Raw genomic sequence first — 14483 nt, forward strand, 5'->3', positions numbered from 1 at the left:
CCTGCTGATTGGTGAGCACTACCTGCGGCTTAGCAGGGGAAATGATGAACCTCTACAGAGAAACCGCTGATTCCACAAAGAGAGCGACGAGGGTCTTCTCTGCAGAAAGCCAGTAGGAGGTCCATATTTCTAATCAGGTTGTGGCTCCTTCCTAAAAAAACAAACTGTAGGACTTTGCACACATTTTATATTGATGCACCTGGAATGTAATTAGCCAATTTAAACTGAAAGTCATACAATCTTATTTCAATTTAGAAAAGCTAGGAGGGGCCTAACTTAAAGGGTCACTAAAGGAAATATTTTTTTTGCTGAAATGACTGTTTACAGGGTATAGAGACATAAAAGTTAACTGATTCCTTTTAAAAATGATTACAAATAGATAAAAAATCAATCATATAATGTACCTGCAGGTTAGTTTCATTTTTAAACTGGTTTCATGTTCCTGTGAACTAGAGAGACACACAGAACAAAAACAAACAAATCCAGGGAGTGTTTTGTTTTTAAAATGAATCTGATTGGTTCTGTTGAGTTTTAGACACACAGTAATGACAGCTTAGACCACAGTAAAAAACGCTCCCAGTACGATGGTTATAAGGAAACGGACAACCAGGAAGTGTGGAGATCAGAGCAGAATTACAGCAACTTCAAAGCAAAAACGAACAATAAGGACATGACCCCAGTACTGCAGTAAGGTAAAGGAAGCTATTTAGCTAAAAAAAAAAAATTCCTTTAGTGATCCTTTAAGTTGGCCATAAATGGCACTCATGTCAGAATAGGCTGATCGAGTGGCTTTTATTGGACAAGGGGGTTGGTAGATCGACTTCTATTCAACCGCAGTGGCCACACATGGATCAAAATTTGCCTGTTCCCTACTAAGCCAACTAAATTCGGATCCATGTAGGACCAGCTTAACTAAGCCAGCCTAACCAGCAGTGGTGGCCCGCTCATTAGGGGCACAGGGGTGCCTCCCCCCATCCATGTGCCTGGCCCCTAAGCTACATGCCTGAGGCCCTAATTGGCTTTAAAAAAGGGTGTGCTCGCGTTGCAGAGCACTGCGCCCCGAATCCACCCAGCTGTGTGACAATAGCAAACTAATATTTGCTATGGTCTTTCTGCTTCTCCACTTCAGCCAGTTCAGCTAGGAGGAGAAGCCTCTTCCAGGAGCCCTGCCCTACCCCAGATTCAGCTCACCATCAGTCTCCTTCCCACATCGGGGGTGGTGCGAGTGGATCGCAGCCTTCCCGTCCCATGTTTTCAGCTCCCCTCCACAGCCGTCCGCCAATGTGGAGGGCGCCTATGAGAACAAGACCATTGACATCGATGCGTACAGCGTGGGGAAGAAAGGGACCCCAAAGAACGCCAGCAGGCCAGCAACTTTAGTGTGATCTCTGGATCTTTCATCAGATCCCCCTCAGGGAGTGGGACGACAGGACTCCTGGAATAGGGCTCAAGTACTCTGGTAAGCAGCTGCTGCAGGGCAAAGCAAGGAAAAGTGACAGCTGGGAAAGACTGGGGGGGTGGGGTGGGCTCTGCGCCATCACTGGGGACCCTGAACACTGACTCCAGGGCCCTATTCCTCAATGGTCCCATCATAGGGACAGCCTGGGGATCAGAGCAATGGGCTGCACCTGGGTACCTCCAGCTGCTGGGGGATCCAAAGTCTCAGCATTGCCTGGCAGGATGATAGAGCATGCTGGGAGATGTAGTTTCCTCTGCCTGTGTCTTCAGGCTATCCATATTCATGTGATGCTTTAAGCCTTTTCCAATGGCAACTTACCCAATGCATATCTATCTAGTGTGCTCGGTTTATCTGGGGAGCTATACCTGAAATTTCCACCACCACCTTATGCAGTCCAGTTAGGCTCCGTTTGCAGGTAAGACCTGGGAGGGGTTTGTTTGCGCCCCCCCCCCAAATATTTTTAGCACCAGCCGCCACTCCTAACCAGAAGGTTGAATTTTTTTTTTTTTTTATAAACGTGATTTCCCCACCCACACACTTGAGGATGAGGGAGCCCTTCCCACTGAGCTATTGTTATCTGACAGTGATGAGACTTCCCATTTGTCAGAATACACTGATCAGTGCTGCCAGCTATAGCCAGATGGCACTGATCAATGAGAAAACTTCTGTACAATCAGCCTGCCCATCCACGTATGGCCAGCTTGAGTGATTTATTCTGTTTATATCCAATCAAGGAGGCACTACATAGTTGTTGGCAGATCTAAAAGATTGTGCAATGGTTGTAATACTGTATGTAAGGTCAGTTTACGATTACATACACTGCTGGATTGATATTTCATTTGTCTAAATTTCCACTTGTCAAGGTGATGTGCACTTAGCACATTATTACCTTTGCTACAACTTGAACTTTACTCAGGATAAATACTTAAGGTGCTAAAAATAACCTTTAGCTTGGCATTTCTCTACCAACCCAGTAGGGGCAAGCCTTGTGACATGTGAGGGGAGAGTGTATGCGTTCCTCCTTCATATACAAATTTGTTCATAGGCATTTTACACGGTCTGATGACTAATAGGTATACTGCTTAAAGTGTTACTAAACCCAGGAACCTGCCGTCACTATATCTGGGCTCCCACAGTACACAGAACATGGACATGCAATAGTTTTAGAAAATATAAACTGCTAAATAACTTTTCTAATCAGCAGTATATAGCAGTTATGTGACTTCTATCAGTGTCTAGTTAAAGCTTGTAGGAGTTTTCATTCTGCTCTGACTGTCCTATGAGGCTGCAAGACCCCTGACTTTCTGTCTGGACAGTGCTGCTTGGCCCTGTGCTGATCACATGCACTCTCCCAAAAAAATAAAATAAAAAGATCACTCTCTAGCAATACACACCAAACTGAGCATGTGCAGAGTGCCTCCTAGGGCAAATGGCTTGGTGACAGTAAAAGAAGAGGTTTAGAGGACAGGATCAAACAGCCTTTTTAAACAATGTGGAGGATTAACCCCTTAGGTTCCACTGTGAGTATAACAAGCATGCTTTACTGCATATACCAAGGGTGCCCAACCTTTTTGAAGTGCAAGGGTCATTTAAGCGACTTGGCAGCTGGCTGTGGGCCACAATGAGCGCAGTGGGAGGGTGTAAATGGACACAAGGACTGTGACAGGAGCGGGTGTTGTAAGGAACCATCCACTTATGTGGCTTCCTCTATTCACAACACAGATGCTCTGGGATACTGGGTCGGCAACCCGCGATCTGAGCTTGCCAGCCTGTCATCCAACAGCAGGAGGTCGCAGGCCACATCAGAGGGCTCCACAGGCCACTGGTATACAGACTGATTTTGCTGTGGTGGGTTTAGTAACACTTTAGTTGCAAAGTCCAGCTCCACATTTTTAATAAAATGTAAAAAAAAGGTCCAAAACCTGATTTGTTGCTGGAAACAAATAAATAAAATAATTTTACAGGGTAGCATGGTTTACAAAGCACAGTAGCTCAAGCTCAAATTTACACACAGTACTGAAGCAGTAGTGAGTCTCTCCTACCTGCCTTTTCAGTTTTTCCCTAGGAAGTTTTATTTGGAGAGAGCAAACAGCAGACATTTTAACAATTTTACTTTGGGTATTAAAGAAATTTGACAATGAACTAATCTGAATGCAAACAGAATAAAGACAGCATTTTACCATACGGCTAAGTATGGCAAAGAGTGTACTGGTTCTTTATGGAGGAAGCAGAGCTGTGCTGATTGTATCTCTGTAGACACAGCTGAATCATGTATAGAAACAAAATAAGTAACTTAGTACAATATCCCTTTTAAACATATATTTTACAGAGAATGCAAGAAAGCAATACTCCAGTGCAAAGAAGGTGAAATAAAACCAGTCATTTATCTAGGGCCAAAGAAGTCATTCCCGAGCCCTAAACAGCTGTACACACACCTCCAGCCAGAAGAGGGTCCCGCAGAGAACACTGCAGTCAAGATGAAACAGCTGCAAGAGCTTCACAATATGGAACAGTTTACGGGGTTAGTCCAGAACAGAGCTGTAATGATGTATCTATGAGGAATTGAATGAACTTTCCAACAGCAATTGAATTAAACACAATCCTATTAAAACAGGGTTCCCTGTGTGTAGCAGACAACATCCACTAGAGGGTAGCAGATACAAAGACAGTCACAGCTAGCAGCTCATTTAGGATTCTTTTGGCATTCTGTAATACTCAGAGATTCGGATGATTCCAATGACTCGCTGGCTCTCTTTAGGTCACATGACCAGTTGAGACTGGGCAAAATGCAGAGGAAACCTCAGAGGAGTCCATAATGGATGTTTAACGCTTAATATGAGTCAGACATTGGCTCCACCTGGATCAACAGGGTAGACATAATTAAGCATATACTGAACTGAACTCATACTGTCTAGGGAATAGTGGGAGAATCCTGGAAAAATTACAGATTGGTCAAAAGAAGATTGCAATCTGAGTAATACTCTACAATATCCAACATTACCAGGGAAAAGCAGGTGTCCATGAGGGTTAATATACTTAATGAAATAGGCCACAGTACTGCTTCCCTTGTCACCTTCTTCCTGGAACTCTGTTTTAAAGTGTTACTAAATCCAGGACCCTACACTCACTATATCTGGTCTCCTACAGTACACAGAACATGGAAATGTAATTATTTTAGTAAATTTAAACTGCTAAATACCTTTTCCCATCAGTAGTATATAGCAGTCCTGTGACTTTTATCAGTGTCCGGCTGAGCACTGGTTAAAGCTTGTAGAAGGAGTTTACATTCTCCTCTGACTGTCCAATGAGTCTGTATGACCCCTGACCCTCAGTCTGGACAGTGCTGATTGGCCCTGTGCTGGTCACATGCACCCTCCCAAAAAACAAACAAAAAAAAGCTCTCTAGCAATACACCAACCTGAGCAAGTGCAGAGTGCCTCCAAGGCTCTGTAGTATCAGCAGATAGATTGGAGACAGTGAAGGGAGGATCAGAGAAGACAGGATCAAACAGGCTTTTTATACAATGCAGAGGACTAAGACCTCTTCCACACTGGGACGGATCCGCTTGCAGCGGTCCGCTAGCTCAGCGGGAGATCTCTCCGCTGATCTCCGTTGAGCCGGCAGATGACAGATCCCTCTCTGCTCACTCAGCTTGTCCAACGCCGCTGTCTTCTATGGAGAGATCGGATGAAAACGGATAGCATGTCCGTTTTCATCAGATCTCACCTGATCCGATCCGGCATGGACGTATCACCATCCGTCTGATTTTAGCGGATTGGATCGGGTCGGAAGTCAGCAGACATGTCACCATAGAGATGTATGGAGCGGCCGTTCAGGGCCGGCGAAAAAACAGACGGGCGGACCTGAACGGCCTGACCGTGTAAAAGGGGCCCAAGCCTGATAGGTTCCACAGTGAGTATAACAAGCATGCTTTACTGCATATACAAACTGATTTTACTGTTGTGGGTTTCACAATGAGCGCAGTGCCCTTTCAAGACGACACATGCGCCGTTGAAGTCTTCGCTGGGGGAAATTTCAAATATCTACAGGTAAGCCTTAATCTAGGCTTACCTGTAGGTGTAACTTCCACCAGAAAGTTTACAACCACTTTAAGATCCCTTTCACACTGAGGAGTTCAGGCGCTACAGCGTTAAAAATAGCGCCTGCAAAGTGTCCCAAAACAGCTGCACCATTCACTCCAGTGTAAAAGCCTGAGGGCATCAGAAAAAGTCCTGCCAGCAGCTTCTTTGGAGCGCATAAGGAACGATGAACTCACTGTTCCTAATGCGCTCCTGCCCATTGAGATCCATGGGCAGTGCCTCCGTACCGCCGGCAAAACAGCACTGTAGCGGCGCTTTGCGGGCAGTTTTAACCTTTTTTTTTTAAACCGCCCCACTAGCGGACGTAACGTGCCGCAAATCTGATGGTAAAGCGCCGCTAAACATAGCGGGATTTTACCGCCGACGCTCGGGCTACACAGCGTGAAAGGGCTCTAAGTGATAGTTCACTGTATAAGACAACTGCACAGCTTTCATTGTTGGGCTATCTACTTCTATGATAGATTATTAAAGTGATTTTAAACCAAAATAACAAACATGTTATACAACAAAGATTATTGAACAAACAAGGCTACAGTAAAATACACCATGCCTTTTTAACCCTATAACAGATAAGATTTAGGCCAAACAAACTGAAAACCATTATATGAACATAAACAACAGGCAGCCACATAATCAGACAATTATTATAATAGCGGTTTAGACATTAGTGGCTGTGTGTCGAGTTATTTTAAGAGGACAGCAAATTTACACTGTTATACAAGCTGTACACTCACTACACAACATTGTGGCAAAGTGTCAGGGGTGTACTCACTTTTGTGAGATACTGTATACAGTGGAACCTTAATCCGTTCCAGGAGAATGCTCGTAATCCAAAGTATTTGCATATCAAAGCAAGTTTCCCCATTGAAGGAAACCCCGTCAATGGAAACGAAAATAATTTGTTCTGTATTGACTTCAATAGCATGCAATACCGCATGCGGCCAGAGGTGGGGGGGGGGGGTCGGAGAGCCTCGGAAACAGCCTAAAGACTTTGGGCCAGATTCACAAAAGGGATACGACGGCGTTTCTCCTGATACGCCGTCGTATCTCTGTTTCTATCTATGCGACTGATTCATAGAATCAGTTACGCATAGATATCCCTAAGATCCGACAGGTTTAATTGTTTTACACTGTCGGATCTTAGGATGCAGTTCCGCGGCTGCCGCTGGGGGGAGTTTGCGTCGTAAACCAGCGTCGGGTATGTAAATTAGGAGTTACGGCCGATCCACGACGGTTTTTCGCGTTCGCTACGTCGCCGCTAGTATAGTTTCCCGTCGCTAAGTTACACTTTTTTTTGGTGCCTTAACTTTAGTCATTGCTGTCTAAAGTATGGCCGTCATTCCCGCGTCGAAATTTAAAAATCAACGTCGTTTGCGTAAGCCGTCCGGGAATACGGAAGTACGCTACGCGCGTCGCCGTTCAAAAAAAATGACGTCACGGCGCGCAAAGCACGGCGGGAGTTAGGAAACGGAGCATGCGCAGTAGGTCCGGCGCGGGAGCGCGCCTAATTTAAATGGCACACGCCCATTTGAATTGGCCCGCCTTGCGTCGGAGGCCGCGGCCGTAGGTTTTCATCGCAAGTGCTTGGTGAATCAGGCACTTGCGATGAAAAATTGCAGCAGTGTAACTTATCTAGGATTCTTCGTGAATCTGGCCCTTTGTTCCTGAGATTTGCTGAGGTCAGCTGAGCTGTCCTCAGGCCTTTTCATGCATTTTGGAACAGCGACATTCGGCTCTGCTCTGCCCCCCCCCCCCACGCCAAATGCGGTACTGCAGGCCCCGATAGCTTGAATTCTGCTTGTTTTGCGAGACAACACTTGCAAACCGAGTCAGAATTCTTTAAAAAAAAAAAGTTGCTCGTCTTTCAAAAACCCTGTTAACGGAGTTACTCGTAAACCGAGGTTGCACTGTATATCCACACATACACATATCCTGCAAGATTTGGCAATGAATACATATGGTAAAGTGGAGTGACTGTATGTGGTTCAATTCCATCCAGTGTCTTCTCTTCATGTTTGTATGGGCTTCCCCCAGGTGGTGTTGTTTCCAAAGGAAAACTTTAGTGTGAAAGTATCTGGGCTGTCATTGACTCCCCTCTGAATATACCAGTTCTCTGGCAGTCATTCTGGCTTCCCAACGTCAGTTCTTTAAGAGAGCTTCCCAGCAGGGAGCTTAGGTCCTTACTCCTAGACACTAATAGGTAGATCCATGTACATTGCCGCAACTTTGTGGCGGCGTATGCCGCCGTAAGTTAGCGAGTCAAGTACATGATTCACAATGTACTTGCCTGCTAAGTTACGGCGGCGTAGCCTAAAGCGGCGGGCGTAAGGGCGCCTAATTCAAATGTGTTTGAGGGGGGCCTGTTTTAAGTTAATGGGGCTTGACCTTACGTTTCTCTTTAACTGCACATGCGCCGGGCGCCTACATTTCCCAGTGTGCATTGCGGCTAAGTACGCCGCACGGGCCTATTGATTTAGACGTGGACGTAAACGACGTAAATCCCGAATCACGGACGACTTACGCAAACGACGTAAAAAATTCGAATTTCGACGTGGGAACGGCGGCCATACTTAACATTACTATTCCAACTATGGCCTAGCTCTAACTTTACGCGGCCTATCTCTTACGTATACGGCGTAAAAGTACTGTCGGGTGTACGTTTGTGAATCGGCGTATCTACTAATTAGCATATTTTACGCCGACCGCAATGGAAGCGCCACCTAGCGGCCATCCGAAATATTGCAACCTAAGATAGAATGGTGCAAGCCGTCCTATCTTAGATATGTTTAAGCGTATCTCTGATTGAGAATACACTTAAACATAAGTCGGCGTAGATTCTGAGTTAGGTCGGCTTATCTACTGATAAGCCGGCCTAACTCTTTGTGAATCTACATATAAACTTGGCTAAAAACTAAGCTGCCTCTACCAAATAGAGGGTGTGGCCATCCCTAGTTTTTTTTTTTTCTTTTGCCTAGTGTCCTACTTCTGGAGGTGGCGCTATAAACCCAATGGTCAGAGAGCAAGATCTCTGCTGTTCCCATCAATGAAGAAAAGAGAAACAGTGTTCCTCAGCACCTCTCCTAAACTCATCAAATGTCCAATCGCTTTCTGATAGTGAGGACACTTGCCTATCCCTTGCATATTCATGGTGGTCATCATAACAACGATAGGCCAAAATGAAAGTATGAGCGCTTAGAGGCACGCAATAACACTTCCCGTAAGTGCTCTCTCTATGTCTGTCAGAATAGTCCAGCATTTGGCCCCGACAGGAAGATTTTGAAGGAAGAGGTGTTTGCACTTCACACCTAGAACATTTTGCCCCCCCCCCCCCCTTTGGGAAGAGAGTTCCTTTAAATCCCCTGTTAACCCTTAAAAAAACAGACCCCCTAAGCCTAACACTAGTTAATGCCTCAAGTGTCTATAAGCAAAACGGAGATCCTAGTGCCAAAAGAAATCCACTAGACATACAGTATTTGTGATATCTTCCAAATCTCCAAATCCAATAAGTAGTATTGAATACCAGTTGTTTTTTGTATTGAATATCAGACCTGGAATCTTACACTCTTTAAGGCTGCATTCACACCTGAACGCGGCATATTGTACCGCGATTTGCCACGACAAATTGTGGCATTTTGTCCCGCGATTTTCCGCGACAAAACGCTGCGTTTTTAAGCCTGAAATGTGTGATTTCACATTGTCGGCTATGCCGAACGCCGAAGCCGCCTGGAAAAAAGGGCCCGGGACTTGTTTTGAGCTTCAGGCGTTCGGTGTGGAGATGTGAACCATCTCCATAGCCGACAATGTTAAATCACCCCTCCAGCGTATTGCAGGCTGCAATAGCGGCGGGCGTAAAAACGCCTAGGTGTGAATGGAGCCTAACAATGTTCAGAATGTATACACATTAACATGAAGAATATATGGTTAATTGTCCTGGAATCCTTACCCTGAGTCCTATGGGTCCCTGAGCCCCGGGTAAACCAGGCACGCCAGTGTTTCCTCGCTTTCCAGGCAAGCCATCAGAGCCAATTTCCCCATCATCTCCTTGTTCTCCCTGGAAAGGAACAAATAAATTCTGGTTAAATACAAAATATCTTATGTCTAGTGTTCTTAGTGTTCATTGCTGTGACTTTAACACACTCACCTGTATCCCCACAGTGCCATCTTTCCCTGGTATTCCCTCTGGTCCAGGAGGACCCTCTTGGCCTTGTCTTCCTACCACTCCCCTAGGACCAGTCAATCCTACAGCTCCCTAAAAATAAAGTCAATCAATGTTAAATGTTTCACCTTTCCACCTATTGCTAGATTCCTAAAACAAACCTGCACTTCTCCTATTTAGGGAAAAACTGGGTCACTTAAAAGGTGGTCCCAATAGTGGCACCCACTCACCTTTCTCTTCATTTCCCAGCCTCCCCAGTCAGCTGCCAGGAGTGCAGAAAATGACCTTATAATTCTATGTATGGGAGAAAATGGACTCACTCCCCTCCTGCCAAGTGCTGGTGCTTGTCAGCTGGCCACTCAGGCACCTAGTTCTGTTACAAGGGGGTGAGGAGAGAGTCCTAGCTCACAATACTTTTAATAAACATTTGATTGTGGAAAAAAAGCTTACAAGGGTCCAATTCTCCCTTTCTCCCAGCAGGTGCACGGGACAGTATGGGAATTGAAGTAAGGTAAGTATGCCCACCATTAAAGTGAACTTACATGGGACAATCCCATGTTCAGTTTTCAAGGAAATTGCTATCTACAGTGGAATAGAAAAGACTCATCCCCTTTCATATAATCACATTTTGTTGCTTTGCAGCCTGAATTGAAGACAGGCACAGTTTTTGTTTTACTTGGCTGTATTTACTCAGTTCAACTTATCACATCCAAGTGAAAGATATAACATGTCGGGAAAAAAAAAAATCAAAAACAGAATCACAGAGTTGGAAAAAGATTCATACTGCAGTCCACAGATGGTGACCTTGAAATTGAACTGAACTTGAGCAGTTCTACAAAGAAGAGTGGGCAAATATTGGAAAGTCTAGATGGGCAAATATTGGAAAGTCTAGATGTGCAAAATTAGTAGAGACATATCCCAACAGACTAAAGGCTGGAATTAAAGAAAAAGGTTGTTCAACAAAATACCGACACAACAAGTGGGTGATCATTTTTCCTGACATGCTGGTTTTCTATCTTTCACATAGATCAGGGGTCTCCAAACTGTGGAATGTGGTCCTTGCCTTTATCTGGCCTTTGGGGCACTAATCCTTCCACTGCTACAAGCCAGTATTCCTTCCACTTACAACAAAGACAGGTCACTATTCCTCCCACTCACAGCAGAGATGGGCCACTATTCCTCCCACTGACACCAGTGATGGGACACTATTACTCCCACTGACACCAGTGATGGGACACTATTACTCCCACTGACACCACTGATGGGACACTATTCCTCCCACTGACACCAGTGATGGGGCACTATTCCTCCCACTGACACCAATAATAATGTATTTTTTTTTTTTACTCCCAATGACCATCAAGCCTATGGCATTGTTTACTGCCACGGATGCCAGGGCTTTTTCTACTCCCAGTGTCCACAGTCCAGCCGCCATAAAGTTTCAAGGGCAATAAACTGGCCCTTTGTTTCAAAAGTTTGGAGACCCCTGACATGGATGTTATAATTTGCACCTATAAGTAAATACAGCTGGATAAAACAAAAACTCTGTCTGTCTTCATTCCAGGCTGCAACGCAACACAATGTAATCATTTTAAGTGGTGGTGTTTCATTTCTATACCCACTGTATATACTCAAAATGTTATCTTATATTCTTTTAGGATTCTGAAGAACAAGCAGGACCAGCAGAACATAGCAAACTGAAATAGGAACAATTAAAGAAAAGGAAATAATGGTTGTCAAAGTGATATTAAAGGCTTTTTTTTTTTAACAACATATGTGTTATACTTACCTGCTCTGTGCAGCACTTTAGCACAGAGCAGCCCTGATCCTCTTCTTGGGTCCCTCGCCAGCGCTCTTGGCCCCTCCCTCCTGCCCCCAGAGCAAGCAGCTTGCTATAGGGGCACCCAAGCTGTCTTGCTCCCAAGCTGTGGCTCTGAAGTTCCATTCACACACAAAGCTGTGGCTCGGCCCCGTCCCCTCTCTCTCTCTTGATTGGCTCACTGGCTGTGATTGACAGTCTCAGCCAATGGGGGAGGCAGAATCCACGGAGAGCCGTGGCACTCGTGCACATCGCTGGATCAAGATGGGATTCAGGTAAGCATTAGGGAAACCATGCTGCACAGTGAATGTTTTTTTCTATACCTTTATGCATAGAATGCACAAGATGAAGGCTGTATATAAAATGTATAGAGAATGCCAAAATAATGAACTTTAAAATTCCAACTATTTTGTGCTGGATAAGTGGGTATGCTTTACAAACTTAGTCAATGTTTTAATACTGTGTACCAACTAAATGTCTCTAGGACAGGAAGACAGACAGCAAAATAAGCCCGACAGAGTCCGCTTTTTGACAACTTTATGAAAGAAAACTTTCACTTTCCCAGTTAGAGATTTTCCCTAATCTCCTGAGTGAGACCAGCTAGGAAGTTTGTCCAAGAGGGGACTATACGGCAGGGATCACCGTGGTGGGTAACAAAAGGGCACTTTTGTGCACCCCACTTTGCCTTTAAAACAACATCAATTCTTCCAAGTACACTTGCACACATTTTTTTTTAAAGGATCTCGGAAGGTTGTTATCCGAAACATCTATATACATAGTTACATACATATCTATCAGTTGCTTCGGCTCTTCATGTAATCAAAAAAATACTCAATGTTGTTAACCACTTAAGCCCCGGACCAATATGCAGCCTAAAGACCCAAGGTGTTTTTACAGTTCGGGACTGCGTCGCTTTAACAGACAATTGCGCGGTCGTGCGACGTGGCTCCCAAACAAAATTGGCGTCCTTTTTCCCCCACAAATAGAGCTTTCTTTTGGTGGTATTTGATCACATCTGCGGTTTTTAGTTTTTGCGCTATAAACAAAAATAGAGCGACAATTTTGAAAAAAATGCAATATTTTTTACTTTTTGTTATAATAAATATCCCCCAAAAACATATATAAAAACATTTTTTTTCCTCAGTTTAGGCCGATACGTATTCTTCTACCTATTTTTAGTAAAAAAAAAAATCGCAATAAGCGTTTATCGATTGGTTTGCGCAAAATTTATAGCGTTTACAAAATAGGGGATAGTTTTATTGCATTTTTATAAAAAAAATTTTTTTTACTACTAATGGCAGCGATCAGCAATTTTTTTCGTGACTGCGACATTATGGCGGACACTTCGGACAATTTTGACACATTTTTGGGACCATTGTCATTTTCACAGCAAAAAATGCATTTAAATTGCATTCTTTATTGTGAAAATGACAGTTGCAGTTTGGGAGTTAACCACAGGTGGCGCTGTAGGAGTTAGGGTGCACCTAGTGTGTGTTTACAACTGTAGGGGGGTGTGGCTGTAGGACTGACGTCATCGATTGTGTCTCCCCTATAAAGGGGATGACACGATCGATGCGCCGCCATAGTGAAGCACGGGGAAGCCGTGTTTACATACGGCCCTCCCCGTTCTTCAGCTCCGGGGAGCGATCGCGACGGAGCGGCTATAAATGAATAGCCGCGCCGTGGTCCCGTATCGCTCCCCGAGCGGACCCGACCTCCGCATGTAGCGGGGGGGGGGGGGTCCCGATCGGACCCCCCACCCGCTAATAGGCAAGGACGTACAATGACGCCCATGTGCCTGTACGTGCCATATTATGGACGTACATTTACATGCGGAGGTCGGGAAGTGGTTAAAAGCATGGCTCTCTGGCCATACCATCTCTTCCAGGCCTCTCGTCCTTTTTCCTGAAGGCAGTTCTTTATGACTGTGGCTGAATGTTTTGTACTTTTCGGCATTGAGAAGACGACCATTTGTTCTAACCAAATACTCAACATCGTGTGCAGAAATTAAGCCCCGAACCTGCAAGGAGCTCCACCATACTTCACTGTTGCCTGCAGACACTCACCCTTGCATGGCTTGCTTTTCTGTATGGGCTGGTGTGAACAGTCCCTTGTGTGCAAGTGTACATGAGAGAATCAATGCATCAAACGTTGATTTGATTTAATTTTTTTTGTGCACTTTGGGGAACGTTAATTGATAAATAAAAACTATTAATTTCGTTATTTTTGAACACCTGCAAATTTTACAGCATTTTAAAACAATCATGCCGCGTACACACGACCGTTTTTCATGACGAGAAAAATGCAATTTTTTAAATTGGTAATTAAAAATGATTGTGTAGTAGGCTCCAGAGCATTTTTCTCTACGTGAAAAATGGGCATTAAAATTTAGAACATGCTCTATTTTTTTCTTGACGTTTTTCACGTCGTGAAAAATGGTCGTGTGTAGGCTTTGACGAAACTTGCATATTCAAGCCCAAAGGGTGGCGCCATTCAAATGGAAATTCCCCTTTATAGTTCCGTCGTACGTGTTGTACGTCACCGCGCTTTGCGCAAGCATTTTTTTTTTCACGATTGTGTGTATGAAGGGCAGGCTTGACAAGAATCAGGTCGAGAAAAACAATTTTTTATCCATGACATTAAAAACGGTCGTGTGTACGCAGCATCACAGTACTGTATGTATGAAAAAATATAGAAATATATACACAGTACATACTTGGCTAAGAGGCAAATAATGTGAACATCACAGTGTTGAAACCTCAAAACTTACAGGCGGTCCTCGAGCTCCGGGTTCCCCTGGTTTTCCTGGCTTGCCCCTTGTTCCCTATGAAACAGAGAAATTAACTGAAATCTGGATTCATTTCACATCTGGCTGAAATCTACATTCTGTTCCTTTGCGTAGCAAGTGACCAGGACATCCAGTTCCTGATGTCAGCGGTGGGCTCTTTG

General features: G+C 44.5%; 1 protein-coding gene across 2 annotated transcripts in view; it reads right to left on the bottom strand.

The window, feature by feature from the left end:
• The window catches only part of COL27A1 (collagen type XXVII alpha 1 chain), a 540002-nt gene that overhangs the window by 67759 nt on the left and 457760 nt on the right, over nucleotides 1-14483 (bottom strand). For both annotated transcript variants that reach the window (XM_040324820.1, XM_040324819.1), the window contains exons 46-48: nucleotides 14305-14358; nucleotides 9701-9808; nucleotides 9503-9610 (exon numbers count right to left, since the gene is read on the bottom strand). In XM_040324820.1, coding sequence (XP_040180754.1) covers nucleotides 9503-9610; nucleotides 9701-9808; nucleotides 14305-14358 — 270 coding nt within the window. The remainder of the gene's footprint in view (nucleotides 1-9502; nucleotides 9611-9700; nucleotides 9809-14304; nucleotides 14359-14483) is intronic.

The sequence above is a fragment of the Rana temporaria genome, chromosome 9 (assembly GCF_905171775.1).
Source record: "Rana temporaria chromosome 9, aRanTem1.1, whole genome shotgun sequence".
Taxonomy (NCBI): domain Eukaryota; kingdom Metazoa; phylum Chordata; class Amphibia; order Anura; family Ranidae; genus Rana; species Rana temporaria.